Here is a 27,893-nt window from a genome sequence, read left to right on the forward strand (position 1 = left end):
AGAGAGAGAGAGAGAGAGAGAGAGAGAGAGAGAGAGAGATTTTGACATACTCCACTCTTTTATTACTTATGTCGGTACCCCTTCTTACGTTAGACAGCTTGTGGAGATGGTCCACTGTCTCCACCTTTCTTTCCAGTTTAGTGCCATCTGATCTTCAGTTAAGACTTTTCGGACACTGTCCACTCGGTGGTCGAGCTGTCTGTCGCGTATGCTCCTTTAACAAAAACACGGCGTGACGTCAGGCATCGCGTTTAAATGTTGAGCACGAGGCGCGTCGCTCGCGAGAAGTTTGAGAAGCTCAACATGAGCGGAGGAGCGGAGGACGCGGGGAGAGCGGAGGAGCCGAAAAAGGAGAAGTGTGCGCCTCTCGGAGCGCGATGTGTCCACAGTGGATTAGCGTGTTCGGACGGAGCGATGTGGCCGAGCAGAGCGAGGGAGTATCAGAGGAGCGCGCGCGCTTCGCACAGTAACGGCTCGGAGACCCGGCGCAGTCAGAAGTGAGGAGCGATGAGGAGAGCTGACGAGTTCGCCTCTTTACGACGAAGCGGCGTCGACCTGCAGAGTAGGCAGAACACGGAAAAGTGGCTTTGTTTCACAACTTGAGCAGTTTTTAAAGAGCGACGCTAGCTGAACTAGCCTGTGTGTCTATTTTTTTCAAAAAAAAAAAAAAATAAATAAAATAAATTCCTGTCAGGAAACGACGTAAAATGTTGTGCTGTGAGTTTCACCGCGCTGTTAAAGGCTGCACGAGCCGGACTCGTTTGTCAACAAAAGTCGTTCCTGTCAGGAAATGGCGTTACAGCGCTGAAGCTCCGAGTTGTTTCGCCGTCAGGGAGTGAGTGAGTAAGTGAGTGAGTAAGGGGAGCTGGGCTTGATGGGGGAAATCGCCACGGTCCCAGAAAAACTCGGAGCGAAAAACATGCCGTCTTTGACCCCATGGAGACATGGCATATAGGGTCCTGTCCAGCCGCATCGTGCCGCCCTCCAACAAGTTGAGCAGAAGGTTCATTTTCGTGTTCACGCTCTCGCTCTCCTTCACCTATCTATGCTACAGCGTGCTCTTCTGCTCGGGCACCGTCATGCCGAGGCTGCACGGCTTTGAGGAGCACGGCTGCGTGCGCGTGGAGAGCGCCGGGGCCAAAAAGCTGCTGCAGAAGGCGCCTTTCTGCGCCGCGGAAAGCGCTCAGAGCGGCCCGGACGTGGCGCTTCCTCGCAGCGAGGCGGCGAGTCCCGCGCGCAACCAGAGCGGAAGGCGCACGGCGGCGCAGAGCGCGCGCCCCGACGCCGCGCGCTCCAAAGCGGGCAACAGCACGAGCGCGCAGCGCTACGGCAACAAGAAGTTACCGAACGCGCTGATCGTGGGCGTGAAGAAGGGGGGCACGAGGGCCGTGCTGGAGTTCATCCGCATCCACCCGGACGTGCGCGCGGTGGGCACCGAGCCGCACTTCTTCGACAGAAACTACGACAAAGGCTTGGACTGGTACAGGTAAGTGCCCACGCCAGCACTGTGAAGTGGCCTGGTGGGATTCATATGGCAGCAGTTGCTTCCATAGTGCATCAGTAAGAGGCCACATGTAAAACTACCGCTTAAAACTTCACATGACTGGAGAGAAAATGAGCCAGACAGGGGCTGGTTTCCAGAGGAGAACTTTATTTTGTCCCTTTACTCTGTCCCTTTTATGTGTTGAAACAATTTAAAATGATTAACACTGTCACTGTCTTAAAAAAATGAATGAAATTCTTCAGAACAGCAGTGCTGACTTGCACGTGAAACAGCAGTATGGGTTTTCCTTTGGAAATAGAAAACAAAAAAGGTGGAGTCCTACATGTATCTATGATTTAATATGCATTATATGTGTAAATATATTTTTTTTTTTGCCAGAGGTATATTGAGTGATAGCAGAAGAGGAGAGAGCAAGGCTTCAAAACTCAGCAGAGCAAATACTGCACCTGCTGAAATGGAGCTGTTTGTGTGAAATCATACAGAGAGAGAGGATGATAACTTGGCCGGGGAGCCAGGGTGAAATGACACAGAATGATTGCAGTGTTAGATTTCAGGAAGAAAACGTACAGATAAAGGGCAACAGAGACTTTTTTTTTTGGGGCCAGTCATAAAGTTTCATTAAACCCTGCCAAGGAGAAACACGCCTCATATTGAGCAGTGGCTGCCGATCTGGATCTGAGCTTTCTTTCTTTTCTGATGGCCTGCCATTCAAACGTGCCTTTGGGAGCCATTGGGCTGGTAGCTGAGACCAGCATGGCTATATGGTGTATGAGGCTGGGAGCAGGGGGTTCTGTGAGAGTATAGCAGACCTCCCACTGCCAGCACTGCCTATAGCTCAGGGCTCAGTAATTACATACACATCACATCCCTGCTGAGACAGAACACAGGGTTGGGAGAGCGCTAGTGTGCGTGGCATCCCCTGAGACTGAGAATCCATAGGAGTCTACAGAAGATACTGGAGCGAAAGGAGCCCTTTAGCCATTAGCAGGTGTTTCCGACTACTCCTGACTGTTCAGTGGTGTAGAAAGAGCAAAAATGCACTCCGCACTACTTACGCTGGTACTGGGGCCACACTGCTAACCTTTAGTCTGCTGTGCCTAAGGTGGCGTGTAAGATGTGTAAATCGATGGTGTAGGTTTGTAGCTTGAAAATGTGGATAGTGAGAAAAAAAGGATAAAGATAGGTGAAAATGGGATGAACTAGGGTATTTTTCAGTGTTGAATGAGTAACACAAATGAATAATAGCCTTGTGGAAGTATACAATGGAAATGGAAGCAAATGAAGCTCACTTTTTTCATTTTTGTCTTCATTATGTGTGCCAAACTAGACCTTGGTAACATTCAGTAAGACATATTGATGCATCAGATGCAGTATAGTCAGTAATGGGAACAGCTACCATTTACCATCATGCGCCATGCCATACCAGCACCATACAGAAGAAATATAGTCATAGACTAATTTTTTTATCACACGCCAACACTTGCTTTGACACATTGTCACCACTGTTGCAGGCACACACACACACACACACACACACACACACACACACATAAAACCCATCAATACTATTTGTGGACTGGTTAATTAAAATGCCGTTGAGGCCAAGACACTGAAACAGTTCCCCTAATCCTCTCTGAAAGCAATTTTACTTTAGCTCCTGACATCTTGCAATAAAGGCCACAAGTAATGAAAAAGACGATTGTCTGATGAACTTAAAAGTTCCTTTGAAAGTTCCCTTAATAATTCCTTTTAGAGCCTTGTTATTCATTTTATTTCAGTCTTGCTAATGACCAGGCCCGTCCATTAAATTCAGTGGGCACTGCCCGGAACGCTGTTCATGGGTCTTAACCATGAGCTGAGCTACCATGAGCTACAGTAACAGTGTCCACGTCTGAAATAATGAGATTCTCATAAGCAGCGGTGATGCCCATGGATGATGTGTGGATCGGATGGTTAATTGTTGAGCTCTGTGAGCAGACGGGCAATTTTTTTTTTTCACCCGTTCCCACTGAGTAAGCTCGTGAGAAATGAGCAGGACAAATGTTGCAAAGTTCATTAATGCGTTTCCAGAATAGAAGGCGGCACACAGGGGATAATTTGTATTGTGCGAGCCTGTCTCCCCGTTGTCAGTTAACCCACCTGGCCTCATGAAATGGACATCATGCGCAACCACAAACAATTTCGCCAACACCCCAGAGAGCAATGGCTCCATTTTCCACTGGATCATAAAATCAAACAAATACACACCGCTAGACACCATCCAAACTTAAAAGGGCATCTATTGATTTTTAACTGAAGCCAGGAGCACTTCAAGTAGATTTTCAGAGAAGTGCTCAAATTGTGAGAGAGGCCTTTTAACATTCGCTGCAGCCCAGAATTTCCTCCTGGTCCGCCATTAATTGGCTCGGAGGGGAAGGCAGGGGAGAAACGCTGCAGTCAGAGAGGTTGACGAGGACAGAAAGTTAGGCGAAGCTCATTTAGCAGGGAAAACTACACATATCTCCGCAAATATGTGAGCTAGCCTGCTGCCGTCGCTAATGGGAATTCCTAATCCCAGTAGAATCATAGGAGTTGGAGAACTTGCTGTAACATTAATTATCAACACAACTTTCCCATAGATATGTCCCTCAGGAAAAGGCCAGAGTGCTGGAATGTTTTGATATGGTGGGTTTTAGCTTAAATTACTCATTAGGGCCGAGTGGCATCGGCGGAAGCCGGAGGTAAACATGAGCCATGCAAAGACTGCGGATGTCTACCTATGGGAGTCTATTATGGGATGGATTGGATTATGGATGAATTCTGTTTGCTCTTAGTCACTCTGGAGGCTAACCACAGGATGCCTTAGTAGCTTGTGGCAAGTTCTTACATTCACCAAGACTGATGTAATTAAGACTGCTGTTTTTGCTCAAAAATGTCAAAAAAAAGTAAATGCATGTTCATGGTAGCACACACAAAGTCATCCCAGAGTCCCTGTATATTAATTTTCTCAAACTCACAGAGCTTGTAACATATTCAGTATGAGAACGCATCCCATATTATCATCAAGATTGTTAGTGCTGCAAGTAAATACATAATGAAATTGTCACTGCTGTGACATGAAGGTGCTTTGCGGCATTCGGAGCTCAGGCTGTAGACAAGTAAGTGCAGGCATTAATGCTCAACTCTGGCTGCTTTCAGGTGGCCTGCCAGCCATTTGCATTTCTGCCTCACAACGAGTAAAGCCAGGCTGCGTCTCATTATGCCATGCTAATGTTCCCATTATTTCCTGCAGCTTTGCAATGAGCCTTTTAAACCGGCAGAGGAGGGAAGACAAAAAAAAAACTTCCAAAGAAGCAAGTAAACAGAATGAAAAGTTCAGCTAAGCTGACATGTCCTGAGTTAAAGTGTGCTATTTATATAGCTTGCTGCCTTATGAAAAAAAAACACAACATAGTGCACCACAGTTAATTAATCTGAAACAATGACAGTTAACTGAAAAGCTCATTGGAGATCCTGCAACCGGCTGGCCATCCTTAGAGCTATTCCTTTGTCAGAAAATGAGAGGAATTTTGACTCTCTTCACTTTTTGCCTTCAAGAGTTATCTTCTGAAGCAAGCAATTTTCTGTATGGCTTTTGAAATGAAAGATTAATATATTCCATTCTAGGAGACAATGGCACTCATACACCGCCAAAATAACTCGATTAATTTTCTGTGAGAAGAAAATGGTACCCAAAGTCAGGAAATATGTCATCGTTTGAGGAAGGTTCCATGTGCAATATTTTAAGGAAAAAGAGGCATGAGAAATTTCTGGCCAACCTAACAAAGCAGCTTGTTAAATATCACCTTCAACCGTTTGACCGAGCATCATGCCAATTTAAAACATACTGTTATTATAAAATACAGATCAATGATCAAAGATTTTGAAAGAGCTGAAAATTCACCTTGACAAAAATAGGGGCTCCTGACTTTGGGCCTACTTTCATCTGATTTTTCTCTCACCATCATCAATTTTGTAAAAGAATTACCAAATAACAGGAGTGGGCAATAGCACAGTGCTGAGAGACGGGTTCTGTAGACATGTTTTTCCATGGCACTGGTAAAAACAACTTCAACAATAATAGTTCCCAAAATGCTTCTTTTACCTTAAGGTTCCTTTTCGCTACAAAAAAATACTACACCTGTTTATGTCACAGTGAGCTCTCTCAGGTATTAAACTCCATGCAGTGCAAAGCTTTTAGATCAGTGGTCACCAACCATTCCCCCCTGGAGATCTACTTTCCTGCAGGGTTTGGTTCAGCCTGCATCTAATATGTTGCCCTCCTCATTCTCTAACACTAATGCATTTGATCCAGCAAATCAAGAACTTCAGAAGTCAATTAGCAGGTGTGGCAGACTGTGGTTGGAACGAGCTTCTGCAGGGAAGTAGATATCCAGCACCAAGGTCAGTGACCACTGTTCTAGACAGTGCCATTATATTACAAACAAGGATCATTATACATCTTTACAGTTTCTATATACCCTATTAGCTCTGTATATTGTAAGTCAGTGTCATAAAGTGGTATTGTACAGTCACCCAGCACTGTGAAGAATGAGTATGCGGGTCCACCCTGCACTGCATTCCATCCATCATCCAGCAGACGTCACCTTTTTGAGAGCTTCCCCTCCCAGGGACCGTAGCTGAAGTAAATGAGACCAAAAATATCATTGTGCCGCTGTAGAGCGAAAAGACGTTTCCGCTCTGACACAAATGAGTTTGCGGATTGACATGTCTTTTTTTTTCATCTTTTTATAGTCTCTGTTGAGGAGGAGTCTCTTTGAGTAAATACCCATGAAGCTTTACAGCGTCGGCGTGTGCTTTTTTCTCAGCTGAGCTCAGATGCTCCACAGTGAAGTGTAAGGAAAAATGATCACTCGGTTTGCCACTGCACGCTAGTCCTGCAGTCTATTTTGGAGTCGGCAGTGATCTAATTGCTTTCAGTATATCTGGACAGATCAATGATGCCAACAGGCTGCTGTTGTGTGGTTTCATATGTTTCAATTAAAATGCAATCCATACAATAATAAAAAAATCTATATAGGCCGGTGGGCAACTAGGAAAAGCACCTTGTGCTAAAACACTGCAGTCTGACACGTATTAATCATTCAAAAGGATTATGGCTGATGTGAATCCATTGTATTAGTAATGAGAACTTTATAACAGGTTGTCTTCAAGGAGATCTAATTCACACTGTCATATTATTGACATTCCTTGTCATAATAGCGTTATAGCTTACCTAATGGTTGTGTTTCTGTGGCTGTCTCCAGTGATTCTTAGTTAACTCTTGCGAGACTTCCTCTGGGCTCAGCAGCTGATGATTAATGGTCAGACATCCTCCCTGAAGAAAATGTAAGTGAATGAAATATTAATGAGCTAATGTATTCGAGAGGAGCCAGAATTAAGTCGTTCCTTCTTATCAGGCCAAGCAAGTGTGGATTGCAATAAGTAATTAGTTTGTTCGCTGGTTCAAGGATTATTTGAGACCTTGTTTATTGGAGCCTTTCCACATATAAAAGAAATCCTGTCTCTGTGATTTGTCGATTCCAGTTAAATTTCAAGTCTAGTTTCTGGCAGACGCGAGTGCAAAGATTCAATCATAGCCTTTGTAGATTTAACGAGCTGCCACTCTATGCTGCATTGATATTTATTTGAGTATTTCTTTTCAAACAGCATTGTAAAATAATTCAGTTGTACGTTGCTGGACCACAGTATGCATAATTAAAGTGCTTGTGCTCTATAACAGAAGCAGGTAGAGGGGCCAGAGGTTTTGGCAGTAAGAGTAAGACTCTATAACTGTGAAAGACAGAAACGATAAAGAGAGCGACTTTATGAACGATGCATCAAGTTTTGAAAGACTCCCTGTATTTGATTGGGAAGTCCTTGGCATTATTATCTTGGCTTGATCAGCTATTATTCTGCCTAAAGACCTGATGGGACTAGACATTGATGCAGGCATAATGAGGATTTACTGATCAAGCGTGGACATGTGTAGAATGGCTCGCAGGCAAATCGTCCACAGTAAATTATGAACACCACCGATGTTTTCCTAATCCCCGGTAAGACTGCACCTTTAGTCCAGGATATTATTGGGCTCAGTATTAGTGTGGCTGATGGCTAGCGTCTGCTCCTCTACAGGAAATGGAGGGCATTGTCTCAGCCCGGCTCCACCATCTGGCCGTGATTGATGGTTTCCAATTTAAATACCAATCAGTGGTGTCTTAAACATTACTGTCCAAACCTCCACCTCGTCATAAAGCACTTTCATTAGCACAATGAGTCTCGGATTAATTATGTAGAAACACTGTCATCGTTATCTTGTTAGCGGTTCGAAGGGACTGCAGCTAATGCAATATTGCTGAGCCTACAAGCATGCATTATCCAAATATGCCAAGGTTAACCTTAATACCTCTGGGATTGAGCCATTAGATTTCTGTGGAGCTTCCTGTAGGGAGACTAGAAAGGATCACTATGTGTTTGAAAGCATAAGCCCAAAGCAAACGCAAGTCAGCAGTCATGCATAAATTGCTTGAAAGACGGGCTTCACAGAGGAGTGTATTAAAGGATGAAGCGCAAACACCATCCTAGCTCGGTTTGGGAGGTTTTACATAGAATCTGTGTAGAGCATCAGGGGACAGGTGTGCCAAGCTGAAGCTGCTTGAGCAAACACTAAGTGAAGATTACAAGAATAGTCTTTATTCCCATAGCTGCTCAAACGCCATCAGGAGCAGCCTTTGAGGTCAGCTTATATTGATTGCGCATCCAAAACTGACCTTTACTTCAGACTTTGGTGGGCATTTCTGATGGCCAAGAGACCGGACTTGAATTCTTACAAGCTGCAATTTGCAAAGCTTATAAGTGAAATGAAAATATTTCAGCAGCGCATGTAATCTGTGGAAAGTAATACATACACACTAAGCAAAAAGGGTTCTATATAATAGCAAAAAAAGGTTCTATTGTAAAATAAATGAATAAATAAATAAACTTTGTTGCTATATAGAAGCTTTTTGTGACAGCTTCTGATGCAAATCTGATGCATTCTGCTTACGTGTACACATGAAATTCACACAAGCAAAAAGTATGAGATCTGTGCAAAAGTGGGTGGAGATATTATATGTGGCTGATTACATATTCTGCTTGGTTTATTCAAGTACGAGCAAATCGCAGCAGCCAAGTTTGCAACATTTTTATGCTGTAAACCAGCCATAAGTTTGTTTTAGAGTCTTAAAAGACTTGTTGGTGAGAGACGTTTTTCAAAAATGGCAGCAACGATTGCACGAAGACATGAACCTTGAACACAAGCTCAAATAATGTCATGACCTCAGAATAACAGTGTTTAAACTCTCAAGACCAGACGTACGTGTGAGAATACGCAGCACAAAATACATTCTAATACAGCCTCAAGATGCACTTGTGGCTTTGTTTTTAGTGGAAAAAAACACTTCATTTTTTTTACACTGCTATATCTTTATTACTGAACTTCCATTTTCTGTTTTGTCTCAAGTTTGTTGGGGACTCTCTTATTCCACTGTGCCTTTTAAACCCTGCATCTCACAAGCACACAGTTAATAGGTGGGGTTAGGCACAGTTCGCATGGTATGCTGCAGTCTCAGTAATTTGATTGTAAAATTGCGCTCATACATACACCGATCAGGCATAACATTAAGACCAGCTCCTTGTTTCTACGCTCATTGTCCATTTTATCAGCTCCACTATATAGGTGCACTTTGTGGTTCTACAATCACAGACTGTAGTCCATATGTTTCTATTTCGGTGCATCAGCATTTTACTTGTAGTGTTATTTTTAATCTCAAGTAGATTATAAAAATACATCTAAAATCTTTTAATATTTTACTTCATTACACTGTAAGGAAATACAGTTGAGTGTACTTTCTAACATGCCAAAGCCTACTTTGGCAAACTTACTGTTGAGCAAACTTTTAATAAATAATGCTTTAATACATTTTAGTTAGTGAATCAAACTAACTAGCAATAAAATAAGTATCCATCCACCAATATATTTCAAATGTAGTAGAATTAATAATTGCTTAAGTTAACTTCATTGCAACACACACTGATCAGGCATAACATTATGACCACCTCCTTGTTTCTACACTCATTGTCCATTTTATCAGCTCCACTTACTATATAGGTGCACTTTGTAGTTCTACAATTACAGACTATAGTCCATCTGTTTCTCTGCATACTTTGTTAGCCCCCTTTTACCCTGTTCTTCAGTGGTCAGGACCCCCATGGACCCTCACAGAGCAGGTACTATTTGGGTGGTGGATCATTCTTAGCACTGCAGTGACACTGACATGGTGGTGGTGTGTTAGTGTGTGTTGTGCTGGTACGAGTGGATCAGACACAGCAGTGCTGCTGGAGTTTTTAAACACTGTGTCCACTCGCTGTCCACTCTATTAGACACTCCTACCTTGTCAGTCCACCTTGTAGATGTAAAGTCAGAGACGATAGCTCATCTGCTGCTGCACAGTTTGTGTTGGTCATCCTCTAGTCCTTCATCAGTGGTCACAGGACGCTGTTGGCTGGATATTTTTGATTGGTGGACTGTTCTCAGTCCAGCAGTGACACTGAGGTGTTTAAAAACTCCAGCAGCACTGCTGTGTCTGATCCACTCAGACCAGTGCAACAAACACTAACACACCACCACCACATCAGTGTTACTGCAGTGCTGAGAATGATCCACCACCCAAATAGTACCTGCTCTGTGAGGGTCCGTGGGGGTCCTGACCACTGAAGAACAGAGTAAAAGGGGTAAAAAGTATGCAGAGAAACAGATGGACTACAGTCTGTAATTGTAGAACTACAAAGTGCACCTATATAGTAAGTGGAGCTGATAAAATGGACAATGAGCATAGGAACAAGGAGGTGGTCATAATGTTATGCCTGATCGGTGTACATCAGAGTGTCAAGTGTGAAATGTGAAAGTGTGAGGAGTTAAAGAACCTCTACATAATTTAAAGGTTTTTATGGCAATTAGGTTTATTCTGGAACTCTATGTCAAGAACCATCTAGGAATCTTCATTTTTAAGAATGTAGATTAAAACATGCATATTCACCTGCAATAATAATTTTTCCAAGCACAAGGCAAATCTACAACAGTTTAGTCACATTATTCCATGTAGAGACAGAATTTAAGACACAGTTCATTTTAAAAGAACGATTAAAATGTCAGAGTCAAACCACTAATGTGCCTTGACTTTAATAGATAACCTGGCCAGGCAGCTGTGGTGTAAATTACTCAACCAAATAAATGAAAATAGAAGTAGAAGGGGCGACAGTTAGACGGCGCTGAGGAAATCGACATTATTCTTCTCATTGCAAATGTGCAGTACTACCCACAGATGCATAGCAATTTGCAGTATGTCCTGAGTGAAACATAGCAAAAAGGCAAGGTCAGCACTAAGCATGGCCTCAGCCCTATTTGTATGTGATGCCATTATAATAAGTGATCACAGCCTTCATACAGTTGACCCAAAATATATTTGGATGCTTTATCAATTTAACCATCGGCAAACTTTAATTTATTTTAGGTTACTTTATAAAATTTTGAACAAAATGATTTTGTTCAGAGAGAAATGCTTTTAGCACAATATCTAACTGATGGTAGGCTGTGCAGAGAAAGTCCAGTTCATCTGGTCTACTGTTTGAAATTCTTTTTAAGATATTACTTTTGTCATTACCGTTATACTGGTATGCAAATAAATGCAGATAACATGACGTACAAACACAGCAAAACATGCTGATTCCTTTAGCACTCATGTAGTGAGTAGCAGCCTGAGGTAAGTTTTACCAGTTTATTGTGAAAGTAGCAGACATCAGATTGTAACTAGTTAATGATTTAAGGGGGTGGGGGGGGGGTGGTGGAAGGAAATAGCCAGTCTCTTGGGGTTAGCTGTTAACCTTTAGCCTAGCATGGAGACTAGCTGTCTTTCCATGAGCACTGCCTATAGCACTTCTCACTCAGCTATTTGCTTCAGGCGAGGCTGTGGTCTGAGCCTTCAAGCCAAGAGGCTCTACAGCTTCTCCGCTAAAACTGCGAATGCTTCTGACAGTCGTAGATTAAAGCTTGAGTGTAAGAGACACACATAGGAGACGTATGACTTTCAGAGGTAAAACAACATTCAGCACCATTGTTGCCAGGTTTAGAGAAACCGCTGTGGGCTTTACATACACTTGCCTTGATCTTGTTTGGGTTAGAAAGCAATATTGAATATCTCTCTACATATTGTTCATATCTGTTTTTACTATTTTACCCAATAAAAATATTTTAGATTTACTTCACTTTTTAAATATGGTTGTTATTAAAGTGGAGGGATATGCCATTGTAAATCTATAAAAAAAAAGGTTTAGTTAAGCATCCACAATGGTTTTATTTGAAAAAATATACATAATCGCTATATTGTGATATATACTGAAACCATTAGTAATCCTAATTATACTGTGATATACATTTTTGTCCATACTACTAAGCACTACAATGAACAGAGAGGGAAACATCAAAATCTGGAGGTGTTTTTCATACAGTGGCGTCAGTGAGCTTGTGCCCATTGATGGGATCATAAATTCAGAAGTATTCGTTCTGGCTGCATATCCCCAGACCCCACTTTGAAAGAATACTTTTCCAAAAAGAAAACTAAAAAGTTGGACATTTTATTTCTTAACACAATGAATACATTTTTAAGAAAAGCACAAATGTTCAGTTACTTTTCAGGGCAACTGTATGTCTCTATATTTTATGTATTTTATTTTATTTAACGTTTATTTAACCAGGAAGTCTAAAATCTCTTTTCAAGGGAGACCTGGCCAGGACAGCATACATTTCCAATTACAGGAATAATGAAAACAGATATGAGACAGTTTAAATAGAACATGTTCAAAATGGACAAAGAACAACAGATACGTAATACAAAACAAAAAAATCCAGCTTAGGAATAGCAATTTAAAGAAACTACTAAAGATTTGATCAGAATTTTATCTTCAGGCTTATAGAAAACCAACCATTAGATTTAAATCGAATTTAAGATGTGCTTCCATTGATCTCTGATGGCTGTACCTCTTAAATGAGCTACTATTTAATCTTAATATTAGCTAAAAAGGCAGAGCTTTTGACTGTTTACAGGTACTGACAATAAATATGTTCCATATATACTTTGTACTGTAAATGTAGCTCTTCCTGACTGCTGGTCGTTGCTTTGAAAGCACTGGCTTTTATTTTAAAGAGAGTAATATGCCTCGTTCCTTCTGTCAGAGTTTCTGTGGCCATTATTGTTCTGCAATCTCTGACTGTGGTTTCAGTGTTCATTAGAAGATGCCCATAAACTGAAAAATGCAAACATTAAATGAACGTCACTAACCATACTGTGTTCACCACAGTTCATGTACGTGTTTCTAAGTTTTATGCATAGATGCCAAATTTGATGCAGTTTTTGTGACAAACTTCACAAGAGAGAACAAACTTGTTCAGATTTTATTACCGTTTAGCTCTGAATAAGTAAATATTAAAGGTCCTGTCTACTGCATATAAAATGAAACAAGAAATTGGTCCATTTCTCCTGGATTCCACTGTCGCTGATCATATAAGCTATAAGTGAATGAGCAGCCTCATTCATCCTTTACCATCTGGTCCGTGCACCTGCAGTGTATGTAACACGTTTGCAGCATGTGTACTGATTTGAACATTTGAAGTTCTAAATAGCTGCCTTTGAAGCAGCAACAGAAGCTATAGTGACCACAGCTATAGCCAGGATTTCGCTTATGAGAAGGCCAGCACAGCGCCGAGTGTGTCAGCCAGGCTGGTAGCTTTAATGTCCAGAGAACTACATTAAAGTGCAGTGGACTGCTGGTAATCATTTACCAGAGCTTTTATATTGCTCTTAAACACAGCAAATCAAAAATGTTTTGTCTGCTGTGGCTGCTGGAAAAGAACAAAGGCGTAATAGCCTTTTTTTTCAGGACCTTGAGTTTTGCTGTAAAAATACTAACCGCCTGCCGTTGGAAAAGCATTTTTTTCCCAGCTGTGCAATACAAGTGGTGTTCTGAATGCCAGTGTAGTCTATCTGAAGGTGAATTAAATATTTTACTTCTAATAATATGCTTATTTGAACACTGCAAAAGCAGCATCCGGCATAAGCAGTTGTTGTAACCACTTATCATAAGTGTCAACCTCTAGAAATGATAACCCTTCACAGCTTCCAAGCTGTATAAATTTATAGATACCTCTGGAGAATGTTTCTAATATTAAAATCATTAGCAACAACAACAGTTTTTACAGTAATTAAATCATGTTTAGCCTCAGCTTATGTGATAAGCTTCCCGCCAGCATGCAACACCTGGCTTAACCCTGTCAGGAGCAATATGAAAAACAGAATCAGGTTACTCAGAGAGAGAGAGATTGATAGTGAGGGTCAGGTTTTGTCCTGAGAAGAGCAAAAAGTCTAGCGATTAACATTATCATCTCTGCAAGGTGAGATTGAGGAGCAAGTGTATCTTTGCTAATGTCTCCTGCCTAAATCATTGTTCTGTATACTTAAGCAAGTATTTAAGCATGTTACACTAAAGATGCAAAAACTTTAATGTTTTTTCCTTATAAGGAACACAGAAACTAAACTTAAGTTGCTTGATTGACTGTGCACAACAACAAAATTTCACATAAATCAGTGTATACCCTCACCCTCGCTCCATCACTCAGTTTGACTACTTGACTTGCAATAAAGCAGAAAGGAAAAAGCAAATCTGAGCATTATGAATTATTGATGTTAATTTCTGGAGTTTATGGGAAAACTGTATTAGACTAAATTTCCCATATTTCAGGCTTATATGGCTGTAGACGTCCAAAACTGTGAAAAAAGTATGGTAACACTTTACTGTAGGGTACTGTTCATAAGGCTACATGACACCTACATAACCTCGTCATGACAACTGGCATAACCCTACATAAATGTTTATGAATGATTATTCCAATAGACATTATATGCTATAAAAGTGATGTGCCAATTTTGTTCAGTTAGCTAAAGTAGCCTTTATGACAGATGACGCCTACTGGAATAAGCTATTGTACACATTTATCTAGTTTTATGTCAGTCGTCATGTATGCTTGTGAACAGTGCCCTATGGTAAAGTGTTATCAAAAGTATTTTATTCAGGTAAACCACATGGGTTGACACCTGTGACTTCCAACCAGCATTTATGGGACATTAATGTACCATGTTACTTTGTAAAATAAAAGTAAGATTATCTACTAAGAAAGCAGTGCAGTATTTTTGCATTCCCAGCAATGAAAACCTCTTTGCAATGCCATGAATGTCAGAGAAGCAGCAGGCTTTAGTGTATGTGTTCTTTTCAGTAGAGTTTGTTGCAGTTGACACACCTATCCCACAGACATAATCTACATTTAACTGTGATGCTCTTTTAATTTTCAAAATTCTGTGAAGATTTCCATGCTGTGAATCTGACATCTTGCTTTTAGCAGAAACAACCGAGACACACAATCTTATGTCAGTCACATAGCATGCTACCTGTCAGGAATGACTCTTAGTTCTGCTTTGTGGTTTGTTTCACTTTTAAAATCACAAAAAAAGAGTCAGGAAAATGGCAGTAAAAAGGCTTGTCTGTTTGAAAAAGTATCTGATTACATGAATTTGAAGAATACTGTGGTATGTTACCAAGCATAAATTTTGTAGATGAGAACACTTGACATATTGACTGGCACAGCAGTCATACCACCTCATCCCTATAAAATAGACCTCCAAAGTCATGTCTTTCAAACTGTACTTGATATCATGTCCATATAAGGAACTCTGAGTCTATGCTTATTTTCTTTAAGAGAAAAAAAATAATTTCAAAAATTGCCATTGCACACCCTGGTAAACTAAAATGTTCCGAAGCCAATATGTTCTCCTGCGCATGCATTTTTCCTCTGAATTTTCTTCTGGATCCTCTGAATTACGAGGTTGTTAAGAAGCTGAAATATGAATATTGGCATGTTCTAACACTGCTTATACTGAATTGACATCCTAAAACTGGCAACCTCACCGGAATACCCCACAAAAAACCAGCAAGCTTTGTCCAGTGTGAAAGTTTAATGGCTTTGGCAGTTTGAGACTACAGTCTGAGTAGGCGGTGTATAATAACTTTGAGGTTTCACAGTAGACTTACGTTTCATATGCCATCATTTCATTGCGCCGGAAGAGGGCCAGCTGTGGACTTTTGGGGGCCCTAAGCAGGATTTTTCGAGGCTTTCATGTATATGTGCATAAGAATTAAGAAGTAAACCTGAAACTAAACAAAAATTGACGGAAAAAAGGGATTTGCCCAGTATCAGGTTAACATGGATAAAAATAATATTTTAAAAAATATATTTTTGTCAACTATTTAAACAAAATGACATACTCCTCTTAAAAAATGGGACCGTTGCTTAGTTAATTAAATCATATTTAGCCTCAGCTTTTGCGATAAGCTTATGCAGCACCCAGCTTAACCCTGGCAACATTAAAGGTTCCTAAATGGTCCTTGGATGTACTGTTCTAGGAAAAAAAAAATAATTGGCATAGAACCTTTATATTTTTCACACTTGCACATCTAATTTACAAACAATGGTTCTTCCAGGAAGCCTGCATTGAAAGGTTCTTTAGGAACCAAAAGTGGCTCTTATTAAGAGTCAACAACCCTGTTCTTTACTGGACACGTTAACCTTTACGTGAAAACATCCTATATGTGGATGCTGTAATCATGTGGTACCTTTAGAGCTAGTAGGCATAGATTAAACTGTAGTGCCAATGTTGTTTTTCTTTCAAATTCCTGTTTAGTATTGGGTTTAATGTGGATCTTGGGAACCTTAATGTTGCAAGAAGCTATGGTGCCTTCACTCTAAGGCCAACATCACCAACATTACCATTCCAATACATATGTCTCAACTTGATGTGTGAATGTGATCTTGTCAGCAGGCCCCGTTCATGCCACAAGTCACTGTCCAACTACCTGCAGGCCAAACACCACAACTGAAAAGAAAGCAGAGGAAGAAAAGAAACAAGGACAAATAAATGGCAGACAATTAATGCCGGTGTATCTTTCAGATGTAATATGACCATGGCCCAATGTCAGTCCTCATTACATTAAGATGGTAGATGCGTCTGAAGTAATGAACTGAGTAAGCCCTCGGATGAATTGGAATGTCAATCTCTATTAGGAGCAAAAGCCACTGATAGCATCCATCAGGAATCCCCCATTGCGTATGTTGTAAACATACAGTGTGAAGACGGATTTTTGTGTCTCAGAAGGATTTAAAAAGTAATTGTTGGAGAAGTGTTTATCTTGTGGTGCTTCCCATTTAAAAAACATGACAGTAATTGTTTACTGTCTAACTTGTTGATGGAGAGAATTCAATTAGGAATTAATTCGTCTTACTGCTGTGAAAGACCAACTTCAAAATTAAGAAGCTATTTCCACAGGCAGTGATAAAAAGGTCTGAGCATTGCACCTTGTGTGCTTTCTTGATAAGTTAATTATTTTTTAATTACTACAGATTATGGACAGTCATTAATTGATGCATGTATTTATATATATTTTTGAGCGCACTTGATAAATACAAAGAACTTCTAGTGATGGTGATCAAATGACTAATATTAGTTTTTATTTGTGTGTATTAAAATGATATTCCAACACTGTTGGTCTTCTGTTCACCAATAAATCTAAAGCCTTGCTCTGGAGAGAGAAGATTACCAGATAAATGGAAGCCTTTTTGCAAAGTGTCGAATTTAGGAGAATTGACAATTGTAATATTTTTTCTCTTCAGCAAGCTTTGGTGTATGTGCATTTTCAGATTAGACCAGGAATGTTCTTCACACATGCAATCGAAATGCATCAAGCTTTGCAAACACGGTTTCACGCATTGTCACGACGCAGTTCATAATGCAACACAAGTGCAAGAAGATTGCTGAAGGTTGCAGCAACGCACACTATTGTGACAGCCAAGCCTGGCCATGCTGTTCTGCACCGCCACCATGCTTGTGTCCAGTCAACTCACATGGCAGACCAGCAAATAGAGGAGTCTTTTGCAGAAACATATAAACATATTGCTCATATAACCATATACAAGATACATAGTTGCCTCCTTATTCCGACAGAACAAGTAAAGCAGCACACATTCCTCAACTGTCAACATGTTTAGTGTTTGTGGCTGTTGGAATAACAGTATGTTCCATTTACTGATGTTGTGATTTGTCCTCTATCTCCTCCTTGAGAAATGATTGAACCGCCACAGTAATGCATTGCAATGCATTGGCTGGGCACTGTGATTTGCATTGACGTTTGCATTGAGTACGTTTCTCGTGGTAGTATAAGGGGAATTTGGGCTGGAGTTCTGGGCAACTTCTGTCTAGGGCAGGGGTTTTAAACGCTGGAGTTAATGTGGCCTATTACTGCTAATTCACCCTTTGACCCTGAAGGTTGGCATGCAGACTGCTGGTCACACAGCAACATGGATAACAGTCTGGCCTAAACGTGGCAAAGCTTAAGTCATCTTTTTGTTTGCCATTGTCGAAAATCACACATTGAAAGACATTTTACATGAAACTATTCTACTTTTGAGTAAAAGTTTCCTGCCGGAGATGCGAGAAAAGTGGCTATAGCTGAGCTATAGCTTAAAAGCGCAAAGTAAGTCTGCGTTTTCATTTATACTTTTTACCTTATACTAGTACATTAGCATATACTGAGACATATTTACAGCTAAGATGGTAAAACATTACTTCAATAAAATGAACGTAATTGTTGTGGTTCCCAAGGTGGTTTGGCTTTTGACACCAAGCTACCTGCTAGAAAAGACTTGTGCTTTGTTTCAGTATTAAAATGAAAACGATATAAAAAGTAGCATATAGCAATATTCCAATACTGTTGAATTTCCATTTTCACCATTAGGTCTAAAGGCAAGAGCAGCCTTTCTAAGGAGAGAGGTTTGTTTTTCTTTTACCTCACCATTTTGCTGTCAGTAGTATAACATCCTTTCAGTGACAGTAAATGGTTTATCTAAGCTCTTTCAGAAGTAGGTCTGGCTGTTGTTTGATCACTGTGGAATAGCTATTCAGCCCACCTGTTACAAAATGCATCAGTGTTAACTGAAGAGACAAATTAGAGGGACACAGTAGTGTGATAACAGGCTGACTGGCACAAAAAGTCTAGACTGTCTGTTTTGAAATGAGTATGATCAATTATAGACCCATGACTGCTGAAGAAGGTGATGAACTAATTGAAAACTGGAAACTATTTAAAAGGGAATCAAATGTCCCCTTTTAAAACCATGTAGCCCGTTTACATAACTTTTCAAGATCCCTTCGGGGAGAACACCCTGACCGTTCATTGCCAGATCACTGCTGGGCTGTTTATCTCAATGCTGAGTAAAGCTGACTTTACTTGGTGAAACTTTTTCTCAACCTTAGTTGCTTGAAACTTACATGAAACTAAATTTCACTTGGGTTGCATCATGTAAAGACTCATGCAGCGCCCTTCAAATTTATTTAAAGCTCAGCTGCGTCAATTTCAACCAGATATGAAGACTTGGGTCAGCAACTTGTGACTTGACTCATGAATTGACTCGCACTCATGCTTCAACTCGGCCCCCAAGATTTAACACTTTTCTCCAGCCTGAAGAAAAAAAACATGAACAAAACTGAATAAATTAGGACCGCAAACCTTAAAGTGGTAGAAGAATAAAACCCTCCTTTTCCAACCTTAAGTTTGTACTTACTAACCATGGCCATGAGCAGTCATTACTGCAATGCCGTTCTATTGCAGCCTGCAGCTGCATCTCATTTGATACATCTTCAGATAAGACTTTAGCCTTCAGTTTATTGGATAGAACAAAGTGCTCCATGCCATAAAAGCGTGTTTAATGAAAAGAGACAAAACACATTGGTTGGCTAGCATGGAATTTGAATAGAAAGTATGCTAGCTAGTGCAATCTAATCCCGCTAAAGTTGTCAGATCACATTTCTTACTAATGTATTAAACCTTCCACTGTATTACCTGTTACACTAGTTAGCTTGCATACTTGCTTTCCCTCAAACGCTGCATTTACTGTGTGTAGCGCTTCAGTTCTGTCCATCAGACTGAAGGCTTTTAACAATGAAAGACTTGTTACTTGAATCAGAGACGTTTTAGCAGAGGTTTACTTTTGCACAATGTAATGCTTCGCTAATAACGAGAGTAAACTAAAACTCTCTTTTAAAAACTTGAGACTCAACATGAACTTTCACCCGAGAGATTCGGTGCCTGACTCGCACTCACATGAAGTGACTTGTGAACATGCAAGTGTCTCAGCTTAGTGAAAAAAAAAATGTTTTATTAGGCAGCTGATACTTGATAATGTATTATGTAATAATGTCAAATGATGTCATTTTAGCTGATTGATTTCAGTAACGTCTCAAAATAACGTTTATTTGCTGAAGACGTGTTAGATTTTACCAACTAGTTAGCCAACTAACGTTAATGTTACAGTTGTTTACAGTTGTTTGAGATACTAATGTCTGTACTTGTTTTGCTGTGTTACTCTGTTCTGTCTGCTACCTCTACTGACATAAAAATAATACAAACATGCCAATGTAAGCTAAATAATACATTGCAGATGGATATGATATGATATTTGGAAATGTCTAGCTACAAATCTGGCTAATGAGTGAAATTCTCAAATTTGTTGCATGATTATTTCTGAGTTGCTTCATTTTACTCTCGAGTTGCATGGAAATGATGTTTGATGCAGTTCACAACCTGAAACTATCTGCATGAAAGTTCTGCCATATAATGCTAAACTAAGCTTAGCCCTAGCTTACAAAGCAATCAAAGGACACTGTTGTAAGCTTTTTATAAGATTACTTAACTAATTTGAAGACATATTACTTGTTTTAAGTGATTTTAGTAAGTCAAATTATCTCACTGTATTGGCAGATAGTTTTGCTTGTTGTAAGAAATACGTTCGAAACAAGCAAGTTTGAAAAATTCAGATAATATTGCTTGTTTCAAACATATTTCCTACAACAAGTAAGATTATCTGCCAAAATAGTGAGATTGTTTCACTAAAATCACTAAAAACTGAATAAAAAATATCTAGAAATATGTTAAATAATCATATACTAAGCTTACAGCAATCTTAAAATATATATATATATATATATATATATATATATATATATATATATATATATATATATATTAGATATAAATCAACTAAATGTAAGATAATCTCACTTGACAAGATAACATTATTACAGTGTAGTATCTCCATCGACAGTATAATAAAGTTTTTTTGCAAAATCAGTCCATTAAGAGGTAACAGAAACAAGATGACCATTATGGCTTGTGTAATGGAGCTCCAATACAGCCACACAGTGATATTTCAAGGGTACGTTTACGACGGCTGCACAGTGAGAGAGACAAGGCTGATTATGCTATTTTAATGTGCATTCCATCAACATAAAGTTATGATTGGTGGCATGTATTTAAACACACAGTAAAGCTGTTTGGAGGAGAGGCGCCGCTCCATTCTGTGCAAGATTAATGCTGTCCTCTGGCCCTGAACTAGTAAGGCTAACTGAGACACCCTGGCCAGCAGAACACCAATCATAAATCAAGTTAAATGGATCAATATTTCTGGGACTATGGAGGTAACTTATAGTCATTCCGACCCCAGGAAAGCCCATTAAAAACTGGGAATGACTCACATCTGATGGAAACTTGAGGTTATTCTCTGACCCCTGCTTTCACTGCCATGAGTCAGTCAATATAATATTAATCTGTATCATTGCTTTTTGCTAATAAGATACAAATTTCTTAGCTCTTGCCTGCACTGGCCCACAGCAATAAAAGCTCAGCTTCACATGTCGACATTGATTTAATCACATTTAAAGTCCATTTGTAAATGCAGCTTAGGACTGTCATAAGAACAGTAAAAAGGAAACACTATAAATTGGACTGCAAATCTAATGACTAATGCTGTTAATAAAGAAGTGCCTGCTGGGTTGTTAATATGAGGTATGTTAAGGAATATCTGTGCAGCCAGTATAGTTTGGTGTGTAATGGATTTTTACTGGACTTGAAAATGAAATATATATATATATATATATATATATATATATATTAATATCAACCCAGTTAGTATAAGTATTAAGTAACATTTGTGGCACCTGCTGTTTGTGATTGGCCTGGTACTAGTCAATAATGGTCTCGTGGTCAGTCAAAAGCTTAGCTTTCTCCTCTGAGTATGTTTAGGCTCTATGTTAGTTCAGAAAGTGAAAGATTAAGAGCATTAGAGGTGAGATGTCCCTTCTTTTTACCTTCGCTTTTATTTTGAGCCATAGAAATTAGCCAGTGTTCAGAAAATGACATTACTTATTTTTGCAAAATGGGTCCCCTTTCGATGTAAACTGAGCCGTCCTGATCTTGGGTGAAGCTTGTGTAAGCAGCCTCACTTGTCACATAATAGACGACAGAAGGATATTGATCATGCATGGTCATTTAAACATTAGGCCACACACAGACAGATCTCAGTGGTTTCTATCTTTTTTCCTTTTAAAACTGGCTAGATGTTTAATACAGCTCTCAATTTTAGTGTCATACCAACATTTACTATTTTACACTGTTCCCTGGAAGTATCACCAGTTTTAGGGACAGCTGCAGTAATCAGAAAAACTTCCTTGACACCATAGCAGCAGGAATCAAAGTCATCCAGCAACAAAGAGAGTAATAGAAAGTATACTGCAATCACTTTTGATGACTGGTTTCTGTAATTAGCTAACAAAGATAGAAACAAAGATAAAATCCATTAGAAAAATCTAAAGCTGTGGTCACACACCCTGATGCTGGAATTCTGCCTTCCTAGGACTGTAGTTCGAACCACAGTCTGCCACTCCTGCACCAGCTGATTAACTTCTTCAGTAGTTCTTAATTGGCTACTTCAGATGCATTAGTGTAGGTATGGGGAGAGGGCAGCATGTTAGACACAGATTGGAACTAAACTCTGCAGGAATATATATGTTCTGCCAGAAAGACTCAGGAGGCAAGAGTGAAGGAGGACAAATTTATTTTCTTGATGGGATTTCACAAATTGAAATATAACAATTCAATGGAAATTAAAGAGTCCTTGGCATAGGCCCCATCCTTGGTCCAGGTCTTGGAGCATCGAAACCCTCGCTGATCTTGACATTTAGATGGCAGGGGGCGGAGCCTACCCCTGGGCAACCAGCCAGGGACCCAATTTGTGGTGGTGGGGAGGAAGGAGCTACCATTTCACGAGGACAGTTGTTGAACAGGCATAAGGCATAATGAAGTCAATTTGATCATATTGCACAGCTGTTTCTAACAGAAAAATGGGAAAATTATTAATGTGTCTGAAAAATATGCTCTGAATTTTATTTAAAGGATTATTGTTTATCAACTAAAAATAAAATTCTAATTTAGAACAATAAAAGATGCAAAATTAACTCCTCATCAGGACAACATCAGGTGTGATAATATGACAGCAGGAAGCAGCGAGTCAGTTTCCTGCAGTAAAACAGCACAATGTTTTTCAGACGCTGTAGCTGTCCCAGCTGACATTGATGCTCAAAATGCCCAATTTTTTCAATCTGTTAACTGTTGTTGCTGTTTTCTGACTGTTTTAGACATTTCCACTATTATGGCTTTTCTCTATCTTTGCATTGGGATTGGGTCGCATTGCCCCTACATCTAGTTTTGGGAGTGCCAATGACCCCACCCCCCACCACACCCACACAAACTCAGTGCCTTTGTTGAGTGATGTATTCCTACACATGGATTTGTCTACAATAAAGTCTTCAGAAAACCGTAATAATATCAGTGAACAGCATTTCGTATTGAGATACACAAAGGCCTGCAATGCCCTGTCAAGGCAATTAATGTTTTAACAAACTACTGGATGTCACTGCTGTGCTAGAACATTGCCAAAGGATTACTACTCTGTGGGGAAAAAAGAACAGCGGATCGGTTCTTACAACAAAAGACCCACCATGACTGATTGGATTTCTCCTTATGTAGTTCACAAGTTCAAGTCAGAACAACTCTGAAGTTGGAGGATTTGACGATTTTCTCGAGGAAAACTTGTGAAAATAATGACCTATTTCACGTGTCCTAGATTTCCCAAAGCCTTTTCCTCCATTGTGCATCCGTAATGCAGGTGATGGTGATTTATGACCAGGAGTGCAGGATGTGGCTGAGATTTGATAATTTCCCCCATGCCCTTCAGCATCAAACTCACTCGGGAGATAAGGGACTGGAAATATTGGCTGAAAGTATTAAAAGCTTCTGTGTGTGTGTGTGTGTGTGTGTGTGTGTGTGTGTGTGTGTGTTGATTTTGTGACTGTAACAGAATCATGATTTGTCACTTTGAGACTTGCACCTACGTGCATTGACCATTTTACCCCATCCTCTTCATTTTTCTTCTCTAAATAAAGCTCCAAGTGGAAAATGTCAGTGTTATTTTTACCCCTTCATCAGGAATATTGGCCAGGGTAATTACTTCATTCCGGAGAAGCTGTGGATAGCTCTGTTCTTTTGCAAAATCCACTTCTGGTAAAACGATTGCAGACTGAATTCTCCATATTATTTCACATATTGGCTGAAATATATGTTTGGGATTAGCAAATGAAATAAATGACCGCAGCTCATTCTTATCTAATACCTACCTCAGAGGACACGCTGAGATGAGGTGTTGCTTTGGAATGTCTGAATTGTATGAATGTGTTAGCTCCAGTCTGTTGTAAGTCACTTGTTAAGAAGTGGTGTTTCACAGCTCAGCCTGAAGTGTGATGTGAAATGTGAAGAAGTATGTGATGGCAAGAATGTGATAAAGTGTCATTTTTGATCAGATAGCCTACACGCATTCTTAATAGCCCTCAAAGTTCTTCTGTGCTTGTTATATTAACCCCTTAAAAACCTAAGGACCTGTATGTGGGCTGCACACCAGTGCCTTGCTTTCATGACTACATGCCTTGCACATTAGCTTCATGGTAGTTAATGAATAATTAGTGTTAACCCTTAGAAGTTGAGGGTCTCTTTTTATTTTGCTATTGAAATGTTATTACATATTTATTCATATAAATACAGTGACTTTTGCAATGAATTACAGTTTCAATTGCTTAACATTCTTTAAACAGTTGTGAATCTGCCTGTTCGACTTTGTTTTGGTTTCAACCAACAACAAAAACATGGCAAAAATGTAGAATTTCCCCAATTTAAATCAGAACAAAATGTTTCTATTTGTGCTTATGATCACAGATATGGCAATTAGGGGTGAAAGATATGAATTGGCTAGTTTATTCCCCAAACAAGCAATCAGCAATCACCCAATTTATTATTTAGTTTTCGGCTGATCTGTTGTGTGGTTTTATGATGTAAATAAAATGAGCCAGATAATAGCGCTGCGGTTAAACTTACAGTGCTCCAAAGTAGTTTTGGAGCATTTCTATCATTGTTTATTTTTTTTATTTAATTTGTTAATGTGTGGAAAGTGTGTTTTACCATGTTCAAATGTGTATCATTTCAGCTGTATTATGACTTCTCAGCCAGTACTTTGAGTGCAAATAAACTATAGCATGCTAGAAAACATTCATCTATCCCCTTATTTATTTCAAAACAAATGTTGGGGTAGTAATCCAAATCTAAATTTCATTAATTTTCTGAAAGAATTCATTTTTGGAGAAAGTTAGAAAGCTAAGGAAATATTTAGTTGAATTCATCTGATAAAAAAATATTGTCTCTTGATAATAAAATGTCTGTATGAAAGGTTACAGATACATTGAAAATTCTAAAATTGAGGGAGAAAAATGTACTGAATGGGTAGAAAAACACAAGACAAACTCAAAACCTGCCCCGCTCTGGCCATCCAAAAGAGAAAATCAACAAACCTAACTAGGGGTAAGTTGTACAAATTCGTGCACTCGGTGCCTAGAAGAAGAAGCTGTCATCCAAAAAATAGAATATGCAGCTGACCTAAATGAAGTATTCAATACTGACCTACACAAAGAGACACTATTATTTGTCCTACTATTGTTTCAGTATTTTTCTACTCTAAATTTTTAGTTAATTAGCAGGATTCAGTCAGTAAATGTGGTTGTTATTGCTGGTTATTATATAATTTCTGATGGATTCAAATTAATAAATGATAAATTTGTCTTAGAAAGTAAACAATAGACAAGATATAAATTGTCCCAAGACTGCTTTTGAGTGCTGTATACCAAAATGTTGTAGCATAATTATGCATTACCCATTGGTTGAAATAGCCAGCTGCCATTCTTTTTCATTTAAGAACTTAAAAAACTGTTAAAAAACAAATAGTTCTTGCTGAAACTTGAGCTAAAAGAAAGTACTGGCATGCTGTCAGGAAAAAAAAAGTACTATACTGGTACATTTTTCTTCAGCATTGAGCAATGTGTACCTTAAACACAAGTTAAAGATATGCTACATGTCATTTCTGCAGGGGAAAGGAGCATAACCTAACTTCACCTAAAATAAAAAGCCAGTAGTGAATATGAGGTGTATACAGTCAGTGCAACCTAAATATATTTGCAATGGAGTATGGTTTAATTATGTTCCCTAAGTAAAAGTACTAATGATGTACCCTTGAAAGTACCACCCCAATGGCAGTTTTGTACCCTTTTTTCTTTTTCACCACTTTGCTCACGCAGTCTGAGCTTTGAATATTAAAAAATAAATAAAAAGATAACAAGAAAAAGAAAACTGTACTTGGTCAAATTGGCTGTAAAGAATATACATTTTATGCATCTCCAGTGCATCTCCACTGGCGATAATTGAGATTTGAATCTGAACGTTTGTCAGAATTCTTCTGCTTCTTTCAATGAGATACTAGTGAGGAATGATAAACATCAGATTACACCATGCTTTTGTTATTGATGGCAATAACCACAGCTTTAAATGATTGAGATTAATATATTAAGCCTATGGGTTAAGACAGGGATGCCCAATCCTGGCCTGGAAGATCTACTACCCTAAAGAGTTCAGACCCAGCCCTAATCCAACACACCTGATTCAGGTAATGAAGGGGCATGAGAATGTTAGAACCAGGTGTGTTGGATCTGAACTCTCCAGGGGGGTAGATTTCCAGGACCAGGAATGAGTGCTGCTGGATTAAGGGGCTGATCAGTAGCTCAAACAGAAACATATCTGTGTCATTCACCTTTGTCTTTTTTCTCAATCTTCGTCTAGAGGCCTAATGCCACGCACACTGGACAGCCAAATCACCATGGAGAAAACGCCGAGCTACTTCGTGACACGGGAGGCTCCGCGACGCATCGCCAGCATGTCCCATGAGACCAAACTCATCGTGGTGGTGCGGAACCCAGTGACACGAGCCATCTCAGATTACACTCAGACGCTGTCCAAAAAGCCTGACATCCCCAGCTTTGAGGAACTAGCGTTCAAGAACAGGAGCCAGGGGGTGGTGGACACTTCGTGGAACGCTATCCGCATCGGCATGTACATCCTGCACCTGGAGAACTGGCTGCAATATTTCCGGCTCTCGCAGATCCACTTTGTGAGCGGGGAGCGGCTCATTACAGACCCGGCTGGCGAACTGGGCCGTGTGCAGGACTTCCTGGGCCTCAAACGCATCATCACGGACAAGCACTTCTACTTCAACCGAACAAAAGGCTTCCCTTGTCTGAAGAAGCCCGAGAGCAGCAGCCTTCCCCGCTGCCTCGGCAAGTCCAAGGGCAGGACGCACGTGCAGATCGACCAGGAGGTCATTGAGCAACTGCGAGACTTTTATAGGCCTTTCAATGTAAAGTTTTACGAAATGGTAGGACACGACTTCAGATGGGACTGACAGGGGTGGGCAGGGGAGGTCAAGGGGAGACCCTGTGTGGAAAGCGCTTCGCTTTGTTAAGCGATGAATGAGTCATCCAATCAGATCTGCCAATCAAGGCTGGTTTTATCCGGTCCATAGTTGGTCGATGCAGAAAATGGAAACAGAAAAACCTCAAAGGACACCCTAAACCAATTAAGACCAAATGCTCTTAGGATATTAAAATAGCTTATAAGCTTACTGAACGATTAAAAAACGCAGGCGAAATCCAAAGGTGTTCGTACTGTAGCTCGAGAGACTCTGCCTTTCACTTGAAATCCTTTAATACCTTTAGAACAGATGATGGTTCATTAAATCAAGAGAATAACTGAGAAGCTGTCATTCAATCTCAGAGTATTTGTCATGCACAGCACTGTGTCTGTTCACTGTTACTATTTAAAATACAAAACCGTGTCAATCATCTTGATATGAAATTGAAACCTGAGCAGCATACAGTGACTATTGAGGTGTGTCATTACATTTCATACAATG

The 27,893-nt window shown here is 39.8% G+C and overlaps 1 protein-coding gene across 1 annotated transcript; it reads left to right on the top strand.

Annotated features, from left to right (window-relative positions):
• Positions 1–302: 302 nt before the first annotated feature.
• Positions 303–27,893, top strand: hs3st2 (heparan sulfate (glucosamine) 3-O-sulfotransferase 2). The gene is made up of 2 exons (XM_036565681.1): positions 303–1,486; positions 26,765–27,893. Exons 1-2 carry the CDS (start codon positions 945–947, stop codon positions 27,381–27,383), a joined length of 1,161 nt encoding a protein of 386 aa, XP_036421574.1. The 5' UTR covers positions 303–944; the 3' UTR covers positions 27,384–27,893.

Source organism: Colossoma macropomum, unplaced genomic scaffold (assembly GCF_904425465.1).
Source record: "Colossoma macropomum unplaced genomic scaffold, Colossoma_macropomum, whole genome shotgun sequence".
Taxonomy (NCBI): domain Eukaryota; kingdom Metazoa; phylum Chordata; class Actinopteri; order Characiformes; family Serrasalmidae; genus Colossoma; species Colossoma macropomum.